Here is a 20,551-nt window from a genome sequence, read left to right as displayed (position 1 = left end):
TTTTTTTAATATTTATAATATTTTAAACTTTTAAAATTTAAAACTTATAATATTTAAAAACTTTTTAAAAGTTAAGAACTTTTAAACGTTTCAATATTTATAATATTTAAACTTTTAAAATTTTTAAATATTATAATATTTTTTTGAAACTGTTTAAAGTTTTAATTTGATCAAATAAAAAACCATATCAAACCAAATAAAACTTTTAAACTTTGACGCCTGATAAATCAAGCTTTCCTGCTCATTCGTTGTTGGAAGCATATTAATCTTATTTATACTGGTTATGAACCATTGTCTAAAAAATTTATAGCCGATGTGAAATATTGTGCTTAGTTCTTTGATTTCCATAAATTTAAAATTTTCCTTTTTCTAAAAAAATTCTGTAAATTTAAAAAATGTTAAGGAATGACATGTCAAATCATGATAGGTTGTTTAAAATTATTCTTAATATAAAAAATTCTAGAAATTGTATAAAATGTTAATAAGTGATATGTCAAATTTCTATTGGTTGTTTCGTACTTTTTATTAGTATAGATTGGTTCACAAGCTTATAGATTTATGATATTTTGTTTGCACAAACAAAAAAGATTTATGATATTTTATTTTTCCTTTAGATGCTACATTATATATGTGTATATTTATAAATATAAAGTATTGTAAGCGTTGAGAAAACACATAAGTGGGTCTATGAAGCATTTGAGTGGAGTACAAGGATCACTCTAGCATTTGAGTGGTTCAAATTCTGATTTTAGATATGACTTACCAAAAATAACGACTTTCACAAGGTAGAAACTTTTTTTAGCGAACCCTTGAAAATCACCACCTCATGTTACATATACCGAATATATCAATTCTCATCATTACAAAAAAGGAGAATCAATCAACCACATCAAGACTAAACCAAAATAAATAAAACCAGAAAAAGCCAAACCTCATCAGACGATTGGTTCGATCTTAACTTCTTAAATCTAATTATACACTATATAATCCGAAACTGTAGCTCAATTGGTGTAGTAGCTAGCCACCTAAGTAACAAGGGGCTTTAAAGATAAGGAGGTTTAATACTAGCGACGGTCTAAAGAGATTATGGACATGCATCCATGGTCCAAACCAAAACTGCTCGCAACCGCACTTTCACTCTATGCCAACCACTAGATCAGATGGCTTCTCGACCCGAACCTCCACATCCTTCTTATCAACGCTGTTATCATACTCCTTAAAGCAGGCAATCGTTCCTAGCTCCTCCACTTCCTCAATCACATTGTCAAGCCTCGCAACCATTTCCACTAGAATTGACGCAAACGCGGCAAACGGTAACGCCTCAGAGAATTCAAGACTCGTCATCACCACAATCATACTCAACTGTTGCCTCAGAATCTTTCTTTCGCTAGTCGCTGCCGCAGATCTCCGTTCTAACGTATCAGCTCTCAATCTAGAAAACGAAACGTTTGGTCCAAAACGCGACATGCGTTCACCGCGTGGCGTTCCAGTGTTTGGATCAAGACGTGTTCCAGTTTGATGCGAATTAGGGGCGTCGTTTGTATCTTTATTGATGTGTTTTGAAACGTTTGTGGTATGTCTACCGCTATTGCCTTGAGAAAAAGTGCCATTTTGGTCAGAGCCGAGGAAGAGTTTAGGTTGTGATTTAATGGCTATGTTGAGATCTTGTAATGCCACTTGAAGACTGTCGGAGAGAATCTCCGGTGAACAGTGACGTCGGTTTCGAATGCTTGCAGCGAGTTCCGACAAAACCTTGCAGATTTCTCCGGCTAGTCTTACGCAAGGATCCTTGAAGAGTCCACGAAGAGGCCTCGGTGTCTTCAAAAATTAACATAAACAATATTATAAATCAATATTATTAACTAATATAGGTTATAATTTATGTACTCATTGTTAGTCAATAATATAATTTATATAAATTTTCAAAATAAAAGAATGATATTTTTTAAAAAATTAAGTCACCTGAATTTCGGTTTTTAAGCAACCATGAAGAGCAACAACAGTGTAACCAAACTGACGAAGAACAGATCCAACTTTCACGTAATGTTTCCATGGATATCTATGGCAATGTCTTGTGTGTCTTGGTTCCCAACTTGCATACATTGCCTATACACACATGTTGATACTTGATATACATTCAAATTTTTGGTTTTTCGAGTTTTGAAAGAAACGTTTGATCGATATACGTAACTTACGAGTGCTTCATCGGTGGATTTGGAATCCAAAACAGTCTTATATCCGTTATAGATCGTGTCTTCTGACAAATCTGATGTTTCGTTCTCTTTCTCCTCCTCCTCAAAGTACTCATTCACACATGCTAATAAAAATTACTGTATAAATCAGCTTAATTAACTAATTAGAACAAAGTTAGAAATTTGCACTTAAAAACAATCGGAATATCATTACCAAATACAAAAATATTTTCTTTAGCAAAATCTCCTGATTTATGATTGAATCTCTGTTTTATTATGTTTCTTGATTCAAAAAAAAAAACTAAATTGCTAAAAGTTTTACACATTATAAAGGACAAAAGTAATTTATATACCAATCTATCTATAATATTGAAGTAGGTACCTTCGATGGAAGAAGAGAGGCCTTGCAACTTAGCGGCGGTGGATTTGTGAAGGTCCTCACCAGACCATATAGGAAAAACCAAAAGGCTCATGAGAAGGCAAATACCAACACCCATGGCTATAGTATAGAATCTCTCATGTGCAATCTTAATCACAGTATCAACTCTATAACTCGACACTGTTATTAGATTGAACGTCAAAAGAAATATAAGCATGCCGTAGTCGTAGTTCTTTTTTATGTATGGAATAAATCTCAAATATGTTATCAAGGCTCCTGTTACATTAAACAAAAGAGTATAATTAATACAAATATTAACTGTCGCGACAAATGTAGAGAGTGATAGTTTAATAAGTTTTGGAAATTATTCATTTGTTTGGATCTATGTAATTAATAGTTTAGTTAATACAACGTGGGTTGATTGTGAAAATAATTGAGAGAGTGGTAAACTGATAAATAAATACTGTATCTAAGTACATACCAACTATGAAAACTGAAGCGCCAATGAAAATAGCTCGGAAAACCTTGCCGGAATCATCAACGACAAATTCAATGAAAAATGCCAAAGATCCTGCAATCAATGTCCCTAGTCCTCTATTAAGCCCTTTGCACAACGTTGCACCTGAATGAATTAAACACCATTTACATCATTAAAACCATATAATCTTACACAAGATATTCACACTAAAGCTTATGAGTTATGAGTAAATTATCTTTATTGATGTTTTTGGTTTAAGATATAGCACTAGTTTCATTGAAAGGCTAGAGTAAGTAATCCCGGAGATAATCAAGTCCATGGATGATGAGTAGTTTCTCGAAAGTCCACCATGGATAAAGCATTGAGACTAAATTTCAAATGATCAAACAATCCACGCATAGTGTTTACACATGGAATCGAGTTTGCGGTTTTGACTTATAATTTACCAACAGAGAACTCGAGGACGACCACGACGGTCATGACTGCCCAAATAGCACTGTTTCCAATGCCTTTGAAGAGAGGCTCCATGAGATACAATAAGGAAACAAGTGTCAATGAAACTCCTACTTTCAAAGCATGTTTCACTCTCCTTGGATCATCTTTTCCAACCTTCCATAGGTTCTTTAGAATCTTCTTGATCTTCTTTGGAAGTTCTAGAACCTTCGTCTTCATCTTCATCTTTGTAGAGCCTTCCTCATCCATCTCCATGCTCCTTTCAGGGACCCTGTTCGACATTTTATTTTGTTGTTCTGTTTTTTTTTTCCTTTTGGGTCAAAATGGAGAAGTATTGAATATGAAAGAGTTTTGATGTTGGTGTACTCTCTTTATATAGGTGTATACATATACGTATGCTATATGCAAGGCATATACATATATATACAGTAGTTGGCCTGGTAAAGCAAATGATGATTTAATACGTGTTTAATTATGTGTCTACATATTGTCTATATATATGTTTGTGTGTACAATTTATTTACTTCTGTGTTGATATAGTTTTGTTGGGAGAGATGACGGTCCTGATTTTTTTTTATCACAGTATTTTTTACGTAAATGTTTTTTTTTTCTGAAGACATAGAATTTTGTCCCAAAAAAAAATATAAAGTTAAATTTTGTATTTGTCTCATTAATTCATAACCTTAAGAGAGCAAATGGATTTTAGAATAATTATTTTCTTGTTAATGTACAAGTGACTAGAGATTAGATTGGTTTTCACATGACTCAATAAGTAATGTGTGAATAAAGATTATTTTTATTTTCTCTTTTCTCCACATAAAATAAAGGGAAAACAAGAAGTCAGAAAATACTTAATTAGTGGCCGCTCATTGAAAAAAAAGGTATTAGTTAATGGACGTTCCATATTGCACTTGTAACATAACTTAAAGATCCGAATAATTTTTAGATTCACCATTCATATGCATGCATGTGTCACTGATCAATTCATTCAACATAATCAAAAAACATCGTTGTGCGCAGCGCAGATCTTGATCATATATCGTCTTATTATGCTATATAAAAATGTTTTCTCTGACATAGAAAATTAACAAATCTGCATCTGAATGTAGGCAGGATACATAACTACCTCTCTTTAAAAATCGTGGTGGTGCTATAGAGTCATAATACAACCAAAAATTATAAGTGGTTTCAAGTATCAGACAAATGAATATGAGTTGGATTTTTACAAGTTTCGTTGTCGTTTTATAACCTAACACATTGAAAAGCTTAATTGATCTTATACACAAGTGAAAAGAAATTTGATTACGTGGGTGAGAATTTGTTATCAACACGACTAAGACTTATAATTTGTCGTGTTAGGTTGAAATAATACTATTTGTCCACACAACCTGGTGACAGCAGAAGACCGAAAAGAAAGAAAATAATATCAAAATAGTTAATTAAACTGATATATCTATGACTCATCGACGTAATAATCATACAATTACTAGTAAATACTAGATAGGTAATCATCAAATAACAAATGTATATTTTAGTGACGGCGATTAGGACAGACCTAATATAAAACTAAAAGCTTACTACTAATTAATGATATGGTTTCCTCGTAGATATTTTAATTGTCACCCTAAGTCGTTGCCTTAAATGTATATACTATTAACTTTTAAATTTCAATCACATAGATACCGATGTTATAGCGATTGACTTAACATAATATTACAAAAATATACGAAAGTTTGTTTAATTTCATGCCGTTCGGCGCATTATAGTCTTGTAGACATTTTAGCTGTTGTATGTTTTGCATCAAAGAAAGTCCAAATAATTTTCATTAAACAACTGTGGACTTTTTTTTTTTGATTTATAGCGATTTGAACGTTGACACGTTGCATGTAAATGGTTCTCTTTATTTTTATTTTTTTTGTAATCAGTTTTCCCAAATTGTTTTATTACACCGGCGAGTTTAATTTCGGGATAGGTTTGTGACAATTAAGTTATTTACCTTCAAGTTTAACTTTTTTTTTTTTTGTCATCTGATAGAACAAAAGATTGTAGTGCTTACAACTAGAAAATGGAAATAAGAAGGCCTGAAAACTTTAACTGTTTAAGGCTTAAAAACTAAACTTTTTATGTAAGTGCATGCAATATTGGTTTTGAATCTATGATATATAGTTTGAGGTAGTTGGAGAGGAGACGATTCGAAATATATAGAAATATTGAATGGTTGAAATGAATGTAGGTAATAAACAGGTTGACTTATATACGCACTTTGAAGCTCTGACAAGGGCCACAAGGCCGAAATAGATTTTGGTTTTTAAAGAGAAAACGAAATTACTCTTCAATTCCATTGGAGAGAGAGGTAATAATATACTTCATAGTTGGTTAGAAACTTAGAATATCCAATTGACACGACCATAATCATGTTTTACAGTGTGTTTCAAACCAAACTGTATACTCTTCTTTCATCTTTAGCTCATTAGCTGCTATCTATAATCTCTCTTATAATCTTTTCCATAAATGCTATAAATAAAAGTCTTTATTTGCTTTGTTGTATACATGTTGATCCATTGTAGATTTGCATGTTCTCTAGCCTACACCTTTTCAGTTGGTTAAGCTCAAATTCGTTTTATCTATTTTTTTTATTGATCCTTATATTCAACTGCAATAAGAATCAAATACTATCATTCCTTGGTATCTAAATTTATAACGAGAACAGAAAATACATAAAATATGTAGAGAAAATAGAAGACTTGTATAAGAAAAGGATCAATACATGTGCAGTGGACACACACAGAACTTGTAGTAGTAACACACAATTCCAACAATTGCACAAATATTTTTTAGATAATCCCAAAGAGAGTCACTGTCTATTTTCAAAAACTAAAATTCACAGTTAAATAACATTTGTAAGTTCTGAAGAATCTAATGGATTGATCTCGAAATTAATTAAACACGAGTTCTAACCTTTTCCTGATCCAATCCAGCTGTTCAGCCGAATCTTTCTCATTTGGTGTTCATTTTGTTCAATGCATTAATGGCTGAAGTTTCCCATCAGAAGATATAACTAAACCTTTCACTTTTGCAGCTTTTGTTTTGCACTTCCTTGGCAAAGTCTTGCAGTTTTGATCTTCCAAGAACTCATCTGCAACATCTCCGTCTTCATCAACCTTAAGCCGCATTGAGTACCAACGTAGTCCCTGAGTCAATGCCATCAAGAAGAAATCAATGAACATATATACACATCATCGCATTAGAACCACTGATACTATCTTCTTCTTGCTTATTATCTTCAATCTTACCAATACAACTAGTTAAGATTCTTTAACATTTCCATTATAGCCAATGATTAATATGCAACCATCAAGCATAAGATTAATTACGTTTTGTAGATTAAAGTTTGCCTTGTAAACTGAAACTGAACTACTTGCTTCTACAAGTTTCCTTTCAACGCAACTAGTCAATCAATCAAAGCTAAAACCTATATCATGGCTTAGCATATATCTCTAAGGACTATTCATTAATTTCGCATACAAAGTAGAATGAATAGAGAGTTGAAGAGATAAAAGAGCAGTGAGCTAACGGTTACAAAGATACCTAATCGAATAAGATCATTCGACGAATTGGTAAAATCATACAGAAACAATAAATTAAAAAGGCATCTAAAATATGAAGTTCTGTATCTGAAACACAAACATATCTAAGCCAATTAAGTAAAACACAAAGCTAGGCAATGTTTTGACGGGTAATCAACGGTCATCAATGTTAAACTAAGAACATGAAAGTAGGCCACAAAAGACCAATTTATCTTCCAAACTCACAAACCAATTTATCATCCAAGTTAGGGTGATCCTAACCAGAAGACACGAATCAACAATCCTGCTACAGAACAAGCATGAAGCAACAGTATATGATACCCACATTACACCTCTTCACAAAGCTTAACAAGCAATTCAGAAGTCGATCAATCCCTAAACTACCATACACAGTCTCTAAAACCAACCATCATAGATAGATAAAAAAAGAAGAAGGAACAGTAACCTGAACACCACCATCTGAAGCAGCACAAGGCTGAAGAATAGGGCCAGGATTAGACCGTTCAACAGCGACTTGAACAGGTACACCAAAACCTCTCCTTGGAAGTCCAGTTTCACGAAACCTCGGCTGATTATTACCCTCCCGACGTTTATCTCCATCACCGGAAACTTTCGCACTGTTATCTCCACCATCACCATCTTCATCTCTTACAGCTCCATGCCCACCACCACCACCACCATCGTTATGCCCAAACCCAAGTATCCCCGTTAACTTCTTCAAAAAACCCATTAACCCCCAGATTTCAAATTCGATCCAAACCCCTCAAAGTTAACACCCTTTTTTTTTTTTCCTCTCAAATAGATGCTCTCTCTCAAAATTAGGGTTTCGAATATCCCTTTTCTTCTCCAATCGATTTCTACTTTCTCCGATCGAGTCTTAATCCAATAATATTCATTTAATGTAGCTAAAAACCCAGAAATCTCTGTCCTTGTATCTCTCTCTCGTCAACACTGTTGATCTTCTTCTTCTTCTTCTGCTGCAACAAATTATATATAAAAAAAATGAAATATTATTTTTGGGATCAAAGATGGAAGTGGATCGAGCAAAGAGATCTCTTTCTTGTTTTTACCCTTCTTATCATTAACGGCGCGGTTTTGTAAAATACATGTAAAATAAAACAATAAAAATTATTAATTTGTGTTTTTTACTTCTTTTTCATGGAAAAATTAACTTTTGCGATCATTACACGTCAGAGGGCATTGAAAAAAGTCTACAGCTATTTTTCTTTCTTCTTTTCTTTTTTAAACACTTAAACTACATTTATTGAATAAAAATATTTAGACATGGGTGAAAATTTGAACGAATACAAATAGAAATAGATAAATGAAGAACGTAATCTTGAGTTTGAGAACGTTGAACTTTAGTCAGCTTGTCAGCAAGTAGATTTGCAGAATGAGGTATCCATTTGAAAGCACATGATTCGAACCGGGAAGCCCATCCTTTTATATCTTGTATCCAGTTGAAGATGTCGAATCGTGTGTTGTTACCATTGAGCATATTGACCAAAACTTGATTATCACCTTCGAAGATGACTTTAGGAAAACCGCTTAGCCAACATTGTTTGATGGCATAAGATAGACTTATACACTCTGCTTCAAGGGCTGATGATACAGGTGGTCCTGTTACCTGTCCTGCCTCCTTAAATTGACCTTGATCATCTCGTACAATCCAAGCTGCATTGGGTCGTCTGTCTCTGTCTATGAAACTTCCATCATAGTTGCATTTCAGCCAGCCATGCGGGGGTTTTTGCCACGAGTTTGGTGTAGGCGGGTCTCTTTGATTATTGTTAACATTGGAAGTAGTGTTGCATCGTCTGGTATCAATTGTTAGCCATTCTTCTGTTTCATGTATGGCTTCTCTAAGGTCCTGTTGCCAAGGGTTATTCTTATACTGGAATGTGAGCTTATTGCGACTTGTCCAAATCTTCCATAGTATCCAAAACGGTAAATGTGCGAGCCTATCATAGAATCGCCGATGCTTATGGAAATCAAAAATTGCTTTGAGTTTGGTTTTAATCGAAGCTCTTGGATCCATNTGGTATCAATTGTTAGCCATTCTTCTGTTTCCTGTATGGCTTCTCTAAGGTCCCGTTGCCAAGGGTTATTCTTATACAGGAATGCGAGCTTATTTCGACTTATCCAAATCTTCCATAGTATCCAAAACGGTAAATGTGCGAGCCTATCATAGAATCGCTGATGCTTATGGAAATCAAAAATTGCTTTGAGTTTGGTTTCAATCGAAGCTCTTGGATCCAGGAGACATCTGATTGGAATATTTGATCCAGGCCAAATCTGCTGTGCATGAGGGCATGAGAAGAAGAGATGTTATGTTGTTTCAATCACATTGGTGCATCGCTTACAGAGGGGGCTTGATAAAAGTCTCCATAAGAAATGCTTAAATTTCGGAGGAGTTCTTGTTTTCCAGATTTCGCTCTTCAAACGTGGATCACCATCAGGTGGTCTAGCATGATTCTGTTCCGGAAGATGTGTTGCCAGCCAATATCCTGATTTCACTGTGTAAAAGCCATTGTCAGAATAGTGCTAACGAACCCGTATCGAGAGGACCCGATTTATATCATCTGGATGTATTCTTTGACGTACTAACTGTTCGTTCCAACCACTTATGTCTGAGAGTAGCAAGTTATTTACAGAAGGGATATCATCATGTTGATTGTCTTGAGCTTTCCTTGGCGGATGGGTTAATAACCATGGATCAGACCAAATAGCTATTTAATGACCGTCACCAACTGTAAAACGTAAACCTTTGCGGAGGAGATCTCTACCAATGAGCAATGATTTCCAGCCAAAAGAAGGTTGAACACCATCATTTGCTTCAAGGATACTAGAGTTTGCGAAATACCTACCTCTTAGGGCATGTTTATAGGGAGATCAGTTTAGGGTGTTCTTAGAGTATAAATATTGTGAAAATAATGTAAGATCACTAGTTAAGAACTTTTGTTAAAAAGTTAGTTATTGGGAGAACATGTTTAAGATCTTAATATTTAATAATATAATATTCTTATAGAAATTTAAGAATGTTTAATAAATACATAGATTAATGTTTAATAAAAAATTTAAGAATGTTTAATACTATTTAATAATATAATGTTTATTAATATTCTTAAACATATTACAATTATAAAAATTTATAAAATAACATTTTAATTGCAAACTTATAAAACTTTTACTAAAATTCAAAATACAATGCCATATTTTTATGAAACAAAAAAAAAATTGTAAATAAAATTTAAAAAAAACACAAACAAACATATTAATTAAACAAGACAAACATTTTATTTAATTAATACATAGATTAATGTCCAAATTTATTCCATATATTCTCAACCAATCCGAGAGAGACACGTCACACAAGATCAGGCCCAAGAACAGTTCTAGAATAAGATCAATGAGCCTGATCTTAAGTATACTATTCAATTATTTTCATTTTTAAAGGGCCTAAGAACACCCCATCTGATATACCTATAAACATGGCCTTAGTGTTCGTGTCAGTAGACTATTGGGGTTTTGGAGGATACGCCATGCTTGCTTAGCTAGTAAATCTATATTATGGTAGAAAATTTTGTGCACGGACAAATCTTATAATATTTAATTTTATAAAAATATTTTGTGAATTCTATGGTATTTATTTTTAAAAATAATTTAATTTTCATATTTAATTTTATAGATAATTTGATAAATTTTATGGTGTTTAGTTTTATTTATAATTACTATTACACTTTTCAACTAATAATGGTTGTTTTAAAAAAATTATCATGCACCACAATTAGGTCTGGACAAAATGACCGAATCAGAAAATTCGATCCGAACCCGTATCCAAAATTTTAAAACATCCGAACGAGTTATAAATCTCTAAATCTGAAAACCCAAACTCGAACCCGATCCGAATCCGAATCCGAATGGTTATTCGAATATACCCACAATATTAATATATAGTAGTAATATATTAGTAATATTTTAATTTTAATAATGTAAGTTTCAAAAATATTCAGTTTTTTGGATATTTTAGTTATTTTAAGTATTTAAACTATTTTTTTTAGTAAATTTGGTAAAAAAGACTCTAAATTTGATTTTTGGATATTTTATATATTTTTGAGTATTTAAACTATTTTTTAAGTAAATTTGGGTAAAAAATACTCTAAATTTTAGATAGGTCGGATATTTTTGATTTTTGAATAATTTAGACAAATTTGGATATTAACATTTTGAGTTTTGAGAACTTCGGGTAATTCGAATCTGAATCTGAAATACTCGATCCATACCCGACAAGAACCCGAAATCTAGAAATATCCGAATGGGTCCTATACCTTTTAACCCGAAAACCTGAAATACTGATCCGAATCCGAACGAGTACCCAGACCTAACCACAATTAAACAAATAATCTTACAACATTATTTACATGAACCAAGTGATAGTGGTTTAGTAGTTATCATTTAAGGAGTTACGATGTAAATTTCTAGTTAGGCATCGATTCTTCTCAAATTTGAATTTACTAAAGCTTATTTATTTAATGTAAAAAATGTCAAAAATGCATGAAATTACAAAAAAGTAAAAAGAGTATGAACTTAAGTTGTGATGAATAAAATGTCCAACCTTTATCGATTTTCCTAACAGATCACCATTTTTGTTAATATTGTCAAATAAAATAACAATGAGCCTATTCGTTTAGTCGCCGCAAGTACTTGCGGCTGCGATAGCCATATCTATCGTTGTTTGTTTGGTTGCCACAGGCACTTGCGGCAAACGCAGCTTCTGATTTTGAACATCGATTAAATGCGACGATTAAAAAGATTGCGTTTACCGCTGCTGCTGCCGCTATCGCAGCCGCCAGCGTCAATGAACATGCCCAATATAACGGCTTAACTGGACATACTAAATTCGACATTGCCAAGTAGTAAAACCATGCTTTAAGTTTTAAGTAACGCAAATGTGTGATTCAAACCAATTTTGGTGGATTCATTGGAACTTATAAGACATTGAGCTCTTCACATAGAAGTCTAATTAGGGGTTACTTTTCTGTACTGAGAACTATGTCATTTTTATATAACCGAGTTGAGGTTCCTGTTTTTAAGTTATAAGTTCAATGTTTATTTTTGATATTTTTCTCAATCAGTGAGTGTTATGTTTTTAAATGGTTTAAAAAAGAAACAGTGAAAATCTTAACAACGTATTTACATGTAGAGATTTATATAATGTGATGGGCCCATTAATATATGATTGGCCCATTCCATTATGACGACTCATGATTTCCATATTATTTTTCTTTCTATTTTTAAATAAAAAGATTTTTAATATCGCATTTTCAGTTGTTTCAACTTCGTCGTCGTCTTCCTCCTTGCTTGCTACTCCGTCGCCGAGATCTCGTCGAACCACAAATCTCAAATCTCCTGAAATCCTCAAATCTCGTCTAATTATCCGATCTCGGCTTCGAATTGNGTCAATGAACATGCCCAATATAACGGCTTAACTGGACATACTAAATTCGACATTGCCAAGTAGTAAAACCATGCTTTAAGTTTTAAGTAACGCAAATGTGTGATTCAAACCAATTTTGGTGGATTCATTGGAACTTATAAGACATTGAGCTCTTCACATAGAAGTCTAATTAGGGGTTACTTTTCTGTACTGAGAACTATGTCATTTTTATATAACCGAGTTGAGGTTCCTGTTTTTAAGTTATAAGTTCAATGTTTATTTTTGATATTTTTCTCAATCAGTGAGTGTTATGTTTTTAAATGGTTTAAAAAAGAAACAGTGAAAATCTTAACAACGTATTTACATGTAGAGATTTATATAATGTGATGGGCCCATTAATATATGATTGGCCCATTCCATTATGACGACTCATGATTTCCATATTATTTTTCTTTCTATTTTTAAATAAAAAGATTTTTAATATCGCATTTTCAGTTGTTTCAACTTCGTCGTCGTCTTCCTCCTTGCTTGCTACTCCGTCGCCGAGATCTCGTCGAACCACAAATCTCAAATCTCCTGAAATCCTCAAATCTCGTCTAATTATCCGATCTCGGCTTCGAATTGACTGGATCCAATATGCCGGTGGCTGCTTCCGCCATCTACTTTCTGAATCTCCGTGGCGATGTACTCATTAATCGTACGTACCGAGATGACGTCGGGTGAGAAGAGCTTCCCCTTTTCTTCGAATTCGTTACATTTCCATCTCTGTGTGTGTGTGTGTGTTTGTTCTATCGCTTCTTAGTAGTCCACTTCGTTTAGGACTTTAGCTTGTTTGATTTGAGATTATGGATTTGTTTTTGATTTCTCGAGCTGTTTGATTCTTAAAGGGGGAATATGGTGGATGCGTTTCGTACGCATATAATGCAGACGAAGGAGTTAGGGAATTGTCCTGTGCGTCAGATTGGTGGCTGCTCCTTTGTTTATATGCGAATCAGCAATGTCTACATTGTCATTGTTGTCAGTAGCAATGCTAATGTTGCTTGTGGATTCAAATTCGTTGTTGAGGTAAACTTTGTTTTTGTTTTTTAGTTTCACTTTCGTTTTTCAGAATTGTTTTGGTTCTTGTAGAAATTTCAAGAGAGTCAGATTGATTTTTATACAGTTTGTGACATAGTTACTACTGATTTTGATTGACATTATCAGGCTGTTGCTTTGTTCAAATCCTACTTTGGTGGAGCGTTTGATGAAGACGCTATTAGAAATAACTTTGTTCTGATTTATGAATTGTTGGACGGTAAGTAAGCCTGAGTTATGTTTTCTTCAGACCTGTTTGGTTTTATTACTTTTTTTGGTGTTATTTTATTATATGGAAACACCAAGGATTGATATTTGGTATGGAATTGCAGAGATTATGGACTTTGGCTACCCACAAAATCTCTCCCCTGAAATTTTGAAACTTTACATCACTCAGGAAGGTGTACGGTCACCATTTTCATCAAAGGTAAGAGCATCTATTCATTTTTGTATACAACAGATTTGTAATTGTGTTAGTGAATGGTTCTTACAAGTGAATCAGTAGTCCCCGCAATAAATCGAAATTATGTTGCTCCTTCACTTCATTATCTTTGCATTCATAAGCTTATTTTCATTACAGCCAAAGGACAAGCCTGTTCCAAATGCAACATTACAAGTTACGGGTGCTGTTGGTTGGAGAAGAGAGGGCCTTGCTTATAAAAAGAATGAGGTAAGTGTTGATTTTCTTTCTGTGTGTATATAGATCTTCGTAGGTTGTGCGGACGTGATGATACCAAGCATTCTCTCAAATGCAGGTGTTTCTGGATATTGTGGAAAGTGTAAACCTTCTGATGTCCTCTAAAGGTAAATAATTGCCTTTTCTAAATTTTTTGAAGTTGTCTTTCTTCTTGATTCGCTTTGTATGACCCTGGTTTTTTACATTATTAAAACGGTTAGGCAATGTTCTTCGGTGTGATGTGACGGGGAAAGTTTTAATGAAATGTTTCCTTTCGGGAATGCCTGATTTGAAGTTGGGGTTGAATGATAAAATTGGTCTTGAGAAGGAATCAGAAATGAAATCTCGCCCAGCTAAGAGGTAGGCTTTGTTAAAACAGTGAACATCAGTGGCTACTGAGTTTTCTTTGTGCTAACTGACTCACTCGTTTTGTGCAGTGGTAAAACCATTGAGCTTGATGATGTCACATTTCACCAGTGTGTGAACCTGACAAGATTCAACTCCGAGAAGACGGTCAGTTTTGTACCACCGGATGGAGAGTTTGAATTGATGAAGTGAGTTTTTAAAATGTCCACTGTTGCAAATTGTTCTGGTACCAAATGTGTATTAACTTGATGATGTCTCAGGTATCGAATAACAGAGGGTGTAAATCTGCCTTTCCGCGTGTTACCAACAATCAAAGAACTTGGTCGTACACGTATGGAAGTAAATGTCAAGGTATTCTCAAAGATTAAAAAGCAAGCAAAACAAAAATGGCTTGATTTTTTGCTCTCTTAAATCTGTTCCCGTGTTTTGTCTTTTTAGGTCAAAAGTGTGTTTGGTGCTAAAATGTTTGCCCTTGGGGTCGTAGTTAAAATTCCAGTACCAAAACAAACAGCCAAGACCAATTTCCAAGTGACAACTGGTCGCGCTAAATACAATCCATCAATCGATTGCTTGGTTTGGAAGTGAGTTTATATAATTTTCCCTCAGATTCATGTCTATAATTCTATTTGTTGGTCNATTTTTAATATCGCATTTTCAGTTGTTTCAACTTCGTCGTCGTCTTCCTCCTTGCTTGCTACTCCGTCGCCGAGATCTCGTCGAACCACAAATCTCAAATCTCCTGAAATCCTCAAATCTCGTCTAATTATCCGATCTCGGCTTCGAATTGACTGGATCCAATATGCCGGTGGCTGCTTCCGCCATCTACTTTCTGAATCTCCGTGGCGATGTACTCATTAATCGTACGTACCGAGATGACGTCGGGTGAGAAGAGCTTCCCCTTTTCTTCGAATTCGTTACATTTCCATCTCTGTGTGTGTGTGTGTGTTTGTTCTATCGCTTCTTAGTAGTCCACTTCGTTTAGGACTTTAGCTTGTTTGATTTGAGATTATGGATTTGTTTTTGATTTCTCGAGCTGTTTGATTCTTAAAGGGGGAATATGGTGGATGCGTTTCGTACGCATATAATGCAGACGAAGGAGTTAGGGAATTGTCCTGTGCGTCAGATTGGTGGCTGCTCCTTTGTTTATATGCGAATCAGCAATGTCTACATTGTCATTGTTGTCAGTAGCAATGCTAATGTTGCTTGTGGATTCAAATTCGTTGTTGAGGTAAACTTTGTTTTTGTTTTTTAGTTTCACTTTCGTTTTTCAGAATTGTTTTGGTTCTTGTAGAAATTTCAAGAGAGTCAGATTGATTTTTATACAGTTTGTGACATAGTTACTACTGATTTTGATTGACATTATCAGGCTGTTGCTTTGTTCAAATCCTACTTTGGTGGAGCGTTTGATGAAGACGCTATTAGAAATAACTTTGTTCTGATTTATGAATTGTTGGACGGTAAGTAAGCCTGAGTTATGTTTTCTTCAGACCTGTTTGGTTTTATTACTTTTTTTGGTGTTATTTTATTATATGGAAACACCAAGGATTGATATTTGGTATGGAATTGCAGAGATTATGGACTTTGGCTACCCACAAAATCTCTCCCCTGAAATTTTGAAACTTTACATCACTCAGGAAGGTGTACGGTCACCATTTTCATCAAAGGTAAGAGCATCTATTCATTTTTGTATACAACAGATTTGTAATTGTGTTAGTGAATGGTTCTTACAAGTGAATCAGTAGTCCCCGCAATAAATCGAAATTATGTTGCTCCTTCACTTCATTATCTTTGCATTCATAAGCTTATTTTCATTACAGCCAAAGGACAAGCCTGTTCCAAATGCAACATTACAAGTTACGGGTGCTGTTGGTTGGAGAAGAGAGGGCCTTGCTTATAAAAAGAATGAGGTAAGTGTTGATTTTCTTTCTGTGTGTATATAGATCTTCGTAGGTTGTGCGGACGTGATGATACCAAGCATTCTCTCAAATGCAGGTGTTTCTGGATATTGTGGAAAGTGTAAACCTTCTGATGTCCTCTAAAGGTAAATAATTGCCTTTTCTAAATTTTTTGAAGTTGTCTTTCTTCTTGATTCGCTTTGTATGACCCTGGTTTTTTACATTATTAAAACGGTTAGGCAATGTTCTTCGGTGTGATGTGACGGGGAAAGTTTTAATGAAATGTTTCCTTTCGGGAATGCCTGATTTGAAGTTGGGGTTGAATGATAAAATTGGTCTTGAGAAGGAATCAGAAATGAAATCTCGCCCAGCTAAGAGGTAGGCTTTGTTAAAACAGTGAACATCAGTGGCTACTGAGTTTTCTTTGTGCTAACTGACTCACTCGTTTTGTGCAGTGGTAAAACCATTGAGCTTGATGATGTCACATTTCACCAGTGTGTGAACCTGACAAGATTCAACTCCGAGAAGACGGTCAGTTTTGTACCACCGGATGGAGAGTTTGAATTGATGAAGTGAGTTTTTAAAATGTCCACTGTTGCAAATTGTTCTGGTACCAAATGTGTATTAACTTGATGATGTCTCAGGTATCGAATAACAGAGGGTGTAAATCTGCCTTTCCGCGTGTTACCAACAATCAAAGAACTTGGTCGTACACGTATGGAAGTAAATGTCAAGGTATTCTCAAAGATTAAAAAGCAAGCAAAACAAAAATGGCTTGATTTTTTGCTCTCTTAAATCTGTTCCCGTGTTTTGTCTTTTTAGGTCAAAAGTGTGTTTGGTGCTAAAATGTTTGCCCTTGGGGTCGTAGTTAAAATTCCAGTACCAAAACAAACAGCCAAGACCAATTTCCAAGTGACAACTGGTCGCGCTAAATACAATCCATCAATCGATTGCTTGGTTTGGAAGTGAGTTTATATAATTTTCCCTCAGATTCATGTCTATAATTCTATTTGTTGGTCTTTTTTTTCAATAATTTGGCTTCTCTCTTTTACTCTTTAGGATAAGAAAATTCCCAGGACAAACAGAGTCCACACTAAGTGCAGAAATTGAGTTGATCTCAACAATGGGAGAGAAGAAATCTTGGACAAGACCTCCAATCCAAATGGAATTTCAGGTCAATCTTTTTCTAGTGGTGGCACTGTTAGATAGAGCCAGATTTGTTTTAAGTGATTTTTAACCGTCTTAGCTTGGTTCTTTTCTAGGTCCCAATGTTTACAGCATCTGGTTTGCGAGTTCGCTTTCTCAAGGTACAACGCTTTGATTTCTATACTCTTGATAGTACCATCCTTTCAAAAATACAATGCAGAGTCTTTAAGTCATTGTGCAATTAAATCCGTTCAATTCTTTTATGTGATTTGTGTTTCNCTTTTTTTGGTGTTATTTTATTATATGGAAACACCAAGGATTGATATTTGGTATGGAATTGCAGAGATTATGGACTTTGGCTACCCACAAAATCTCTCCCCTGAAATTTTGAAACTTTACATCACTCAGGAAGGTGTACGGTCACCATTTTCATCAAAGGTAAGAGCATCTATTCATTTTTGTATACAACAGATTTGTAATTGTGTTAGTGAATGGTTCTTACAAGTGAATCAGTAGTCCCCGCAATAAATCGAAATTATGTTGCTCCTTCACTTCATTATCTTTGCATTCATAAGCTTATTTTCATTACAGCCAAAGGACAAGCCTGTTCCAAATGCAACATTACAAGTTACGGGTGCTGTTGGTTGGAGAAGAGAGGGCCTTGCTTATAAAAAGAATGAGGTAAGTGTTGATTTTCTTTCTGTGTGTATATAGATCTTCGTAGGTTGTGCGGACGTGATGATACCAAGCATTCTCTCAAATGCAGGTGTTTCTGGATATTGTGGAAAGTGTAAACCTTCTGATGTCCTCTAAAGGTAAATAATTGCCTTTTCTAAATTTTTTGAAGTTGTCTTTCTTCTTGATTCGCTTTGTATGACCCTGGTTTTTTACATTATTAAAACGGTTAGGCAATGTTCTTCGGTGTGATGTGACGGGGAAAGTTTTAATGAAATGTTTCCTTTCGGGAATGCCTGATTTGAAGTTGGGGTTGAATGATAAAATTGGTCTTGAGAAGGAATCAGAAATGAAATCTCGCCCAGCTAAGAGGTAGGCTTTGTTAAAACAGTGAACATCAGTGGCTACTGAGTTTTCTTTGTGCTAACTGACTCACTCGTTTTGTGCAGTGGTAAAACCATTGAGCTTGATGATGTCACATTTCACCAGTGTGTGAACCTGACAAGATTCAACTCCGAGAAGACGGTCAGTTTTGTACCACCGGATGGAGAGTTTGAATTGATGAAGTGAGTTTTTAAAATGTCCACTGTTGCAAATTGTTCTGGTACCAAATGTGTATTAACTTGATGATGTCTCAGGTATCGAATAACAGAGGGTGTAAATCTGCCTTTCCGCGTGTTACCAACAATCAAAGAACTTGGTCGTACACGTATGGAAGTAAATGTCAAGGTATTCTCAAAGATTAAAAAGCAAGCAAAACAAAAATGGCTTGATTTTTTGCTCTCTTAAATCTGTTCCCGTGTTTTGTCTTTTTAGGTCAAAAGTGTGTTTGGTGCTAAAATGTTTGCCCTTGGGGTCGTAGTTAAAATTCCAGTACCAAAACAAACAGCCAAGACCAATTTCCAAGTGACAACTGGTCGCGCTAAATACAATCCATCAATCGATTGCTTGGTTTGGAAGTGAGTTTATATAATTTTCCCTCAGATTCATGTCTATAATTCTATTTGTTGGTCTTTTTTTTCAATAATTTGGCTTCTCTCTTTTACTCTTTAGGATAAGAAAATTCCCAGGACAAACAGAGTCCACACTAAGTGCAGAAATTGAGTTGATCTCAACAATGGGAGAGAAGAAATCTTGGACAAGACCTCCAATCCAAATGGAATTTCAGGTCAATCTTTTTCTAGTGGTGGCACTGTTAGATAGAGCCAGATTTGTTTTAAGTGATTTTTAACCGTCTTAGCTTGGTTCTTTTCTAGGTCCCAATGTTTACAGCATCTGGTTTGCGAGTTCGCTTTCTCAAGGTACAACGCTTTGATTTCTATACTCTTGACAGTACCATCCTTTCAAAAATACAATGCAGAGTCTTTAAGTCATTGTGCAATTAAATCCGTTCAATTCTTTTATGTGATTTGTGTTTTGCTTCATCTCTGCTTATGGTCTTGGAAAAATTGATTGCTTTACTTAGCTATCAAATCTTCACTACTTCTTTGGACCTGACCGGTAAGTGGAATGATTGACAGGTATGGGAGAAGAGCGGTTACAACACGGTCGAGTGGGTTCGATACATAACGAAAGCGGGATCTTACGAGATCAGATGCTGAATAAAAAAACACAGTTCAGGTTCAGTGAAATCAGACTTAAAAGTTTCATGGCTTCTAGTTTCTGTTCCTTATGCAAAACAAAAACAAAAGAGTTAGATATGTTTTAATTTTTATACCTTGTTTATGTTTGTTTTGTCCATTAGAGATCTGTGTTAATATGATTTCTTATGTCTTAATTTGGTATTTCTTATGTCTTAGATTAATTTTGGTGTAATCAAACGTGATATTGAGTATTTGTGAAAAAGCAGTCGGATTTTTTTGTTTTGTTTGTTTGATAGTATAATTGGGTGCAATATTTAATGAAAACTAGTTTTACTTTAGAATAGCTCGAAGCGNGGGGTTGAATGATAAAATTGGTCTTGAGAAGGAATCAGAAATGAAATCTCGCCCAGCTAAGAGGTAGGCTTTGTTAAAACAGTGAACATCAGTGGCTACTGAGTTTTCTTTGTGCTAACTGACTCACTCGTTTTGTGCAGTGGTAAAACCATTGAGCTTGATGATGTCACATTTCACCAGTGTGTGAACCTGACAAGATTCAACTCCGAGAAGACGGTCAGTTTTGTACCACCGGATGGAGAGTTTGAATTGATGAAGT

The 20,551-nt window shown here is 34.7% G+C and overlaps 5 protein-coding genes across 5 annotated transcripts; 3 read left to right on the top strand and 2 right to left on the bottom strand.

Annotated features, from left to right (window-relative positions):
- LOC104760241 (aluminum-activated malate transporter 14-like) lies at window positions 761-3,819 on the bottom strand. The gene is made up of 6 exons (XM_010483132.2): window positions 3,496-3,819; window positions 3,053-3,193; window positions 2,575-2,847; window positions 2,196-2,317; window positions 1,963-2,106; window positions 761-1,818 (listed from the first exon to the last, which is right to left on the bottom strand). The coding sequence occupies exons 1-6, from the start codon at window positions 3,782-3,784 to the stop codon at window positions 1,135-1,137; spliced, it is 1,653 nt and encodes a 550-aa protein (XP_010481434.1). The 5' UTR covers window positions 3,785-3,819; the 3' UTR covers window positions 761-1,134.
- Window positions 6,230-8,162, bottom strand: LOC104760240. Its single transcript, XM_010483131.2, has 2 exons — window positions 7,535-8,162; window positions 6,230-6,693 (listed from the first exon to the last, which is right to left on the bottom strand). The coding sequence occupies exons 1-2, from the start codon at window positions 7,817-7,819 to the stop codon at window positions 6,520-6,522; spliced, it is 459 nt and encodes a 152-aa protein (XP_010481433.1). The 5' UTR covers window positions 7,820-8,162; the 3' UTR covers window positions 6,230-6,519.
- LOC104760238 (AP-2 complex subunit mu-like) lies at window positions 13,004-15,224 on the top strand. Its single transcript, XM_010483129.2, has 10 exons — window positions 13,004-13,242; window positions 13,411-13,588; window positions 13,727-13,817; window positions 13,930-14,024; window positions 14,178-14,267; window positions 14,353-14,401; window positions 14,495-14,633; window positions 14,711-14,827; window positions 14,900-14,990; window positions 15,078-15,224. The coding sequence occupies exons 1-10, from the start codon at window positions 13,160-13,162 to the stop codon at window positions 15,222-15,224; spliced, it is 1,080 nt and encodes a 359-aa protein (XP_010481431.1). The 5' UTR covers window positions 13,004-13,159.
- Window positions 15,284-17,947, top strand: LOC104760239 (AP-2 complex subunit mu). The gene is made up of 12 exons (XM_010483130.2): window positions 15,284-15,521; window positions 15,690-15,867; window positions 16,006-16,096; window positions 16,209-16,303; window positions 16,457-16,546; window positions 16,632-16,680; window positions 16,774-16,912; window positions 16,990-17,106; window positions 17,179-17,269; window positions 17,357-17,499; window positions 17,594-17,708; window positions 17,797-17,947. Exons 1-12 carry the CDS (start codon window positions 15,439-15,441, stop codon window positions 17,923-17,925), a joined length of 1,320 nt encoding a protein of 439 aa, XP_010481432.2. The 5' UTR covers window positions 15,284-15,438; the 3' UTR covers window positions 17,926-17,947.
- LOC104760237 (AP-2 complex subunit mu-like) lies at window positions 17,970-20,218 on the top strand. The gene is made up of 10 exons (XM_010483128.2): window positions 17,970-18,118; window positions 18,272-18,361; window positions 18,447-18,495; window positions 18,589-18,727; window positions 18,805-18,921; window positions 18,994-19,084; window positions 19,172-19,314; window positions 19,409-19,523; window positions 19,612-19,656; window positions 19,876-20,218. The coding sequence occupies exons 1-10, from the start codon at window positions 17,984-17,986 to the stop codon at window positions 19,954-19,956; spliced, it is 1,005 nt and encodes a 334-aa protein (XP_010481430.1). The 5' UTR covers window positions 17,970-17,983; the 3' UTR covers window positions 19,957-20,218.

This window comes from Camelina sativa, chromosome 18 (genome assembly GCF_000633955.1).
Source record: "Camelina sativa cultivar DH55 chromosome 18, Cs, whole genome shotgun sequence".
Classification (NCBI taxonomy): Eukaryota; Viridiplantae; Streptophyta; class Magnoliopsida; order Brassicales; family Brassicaceae; genus Camelina; species Camelina sativa.
This window is presented reverse-complemented; position numbering and strand designations above follow the sequence as displayed.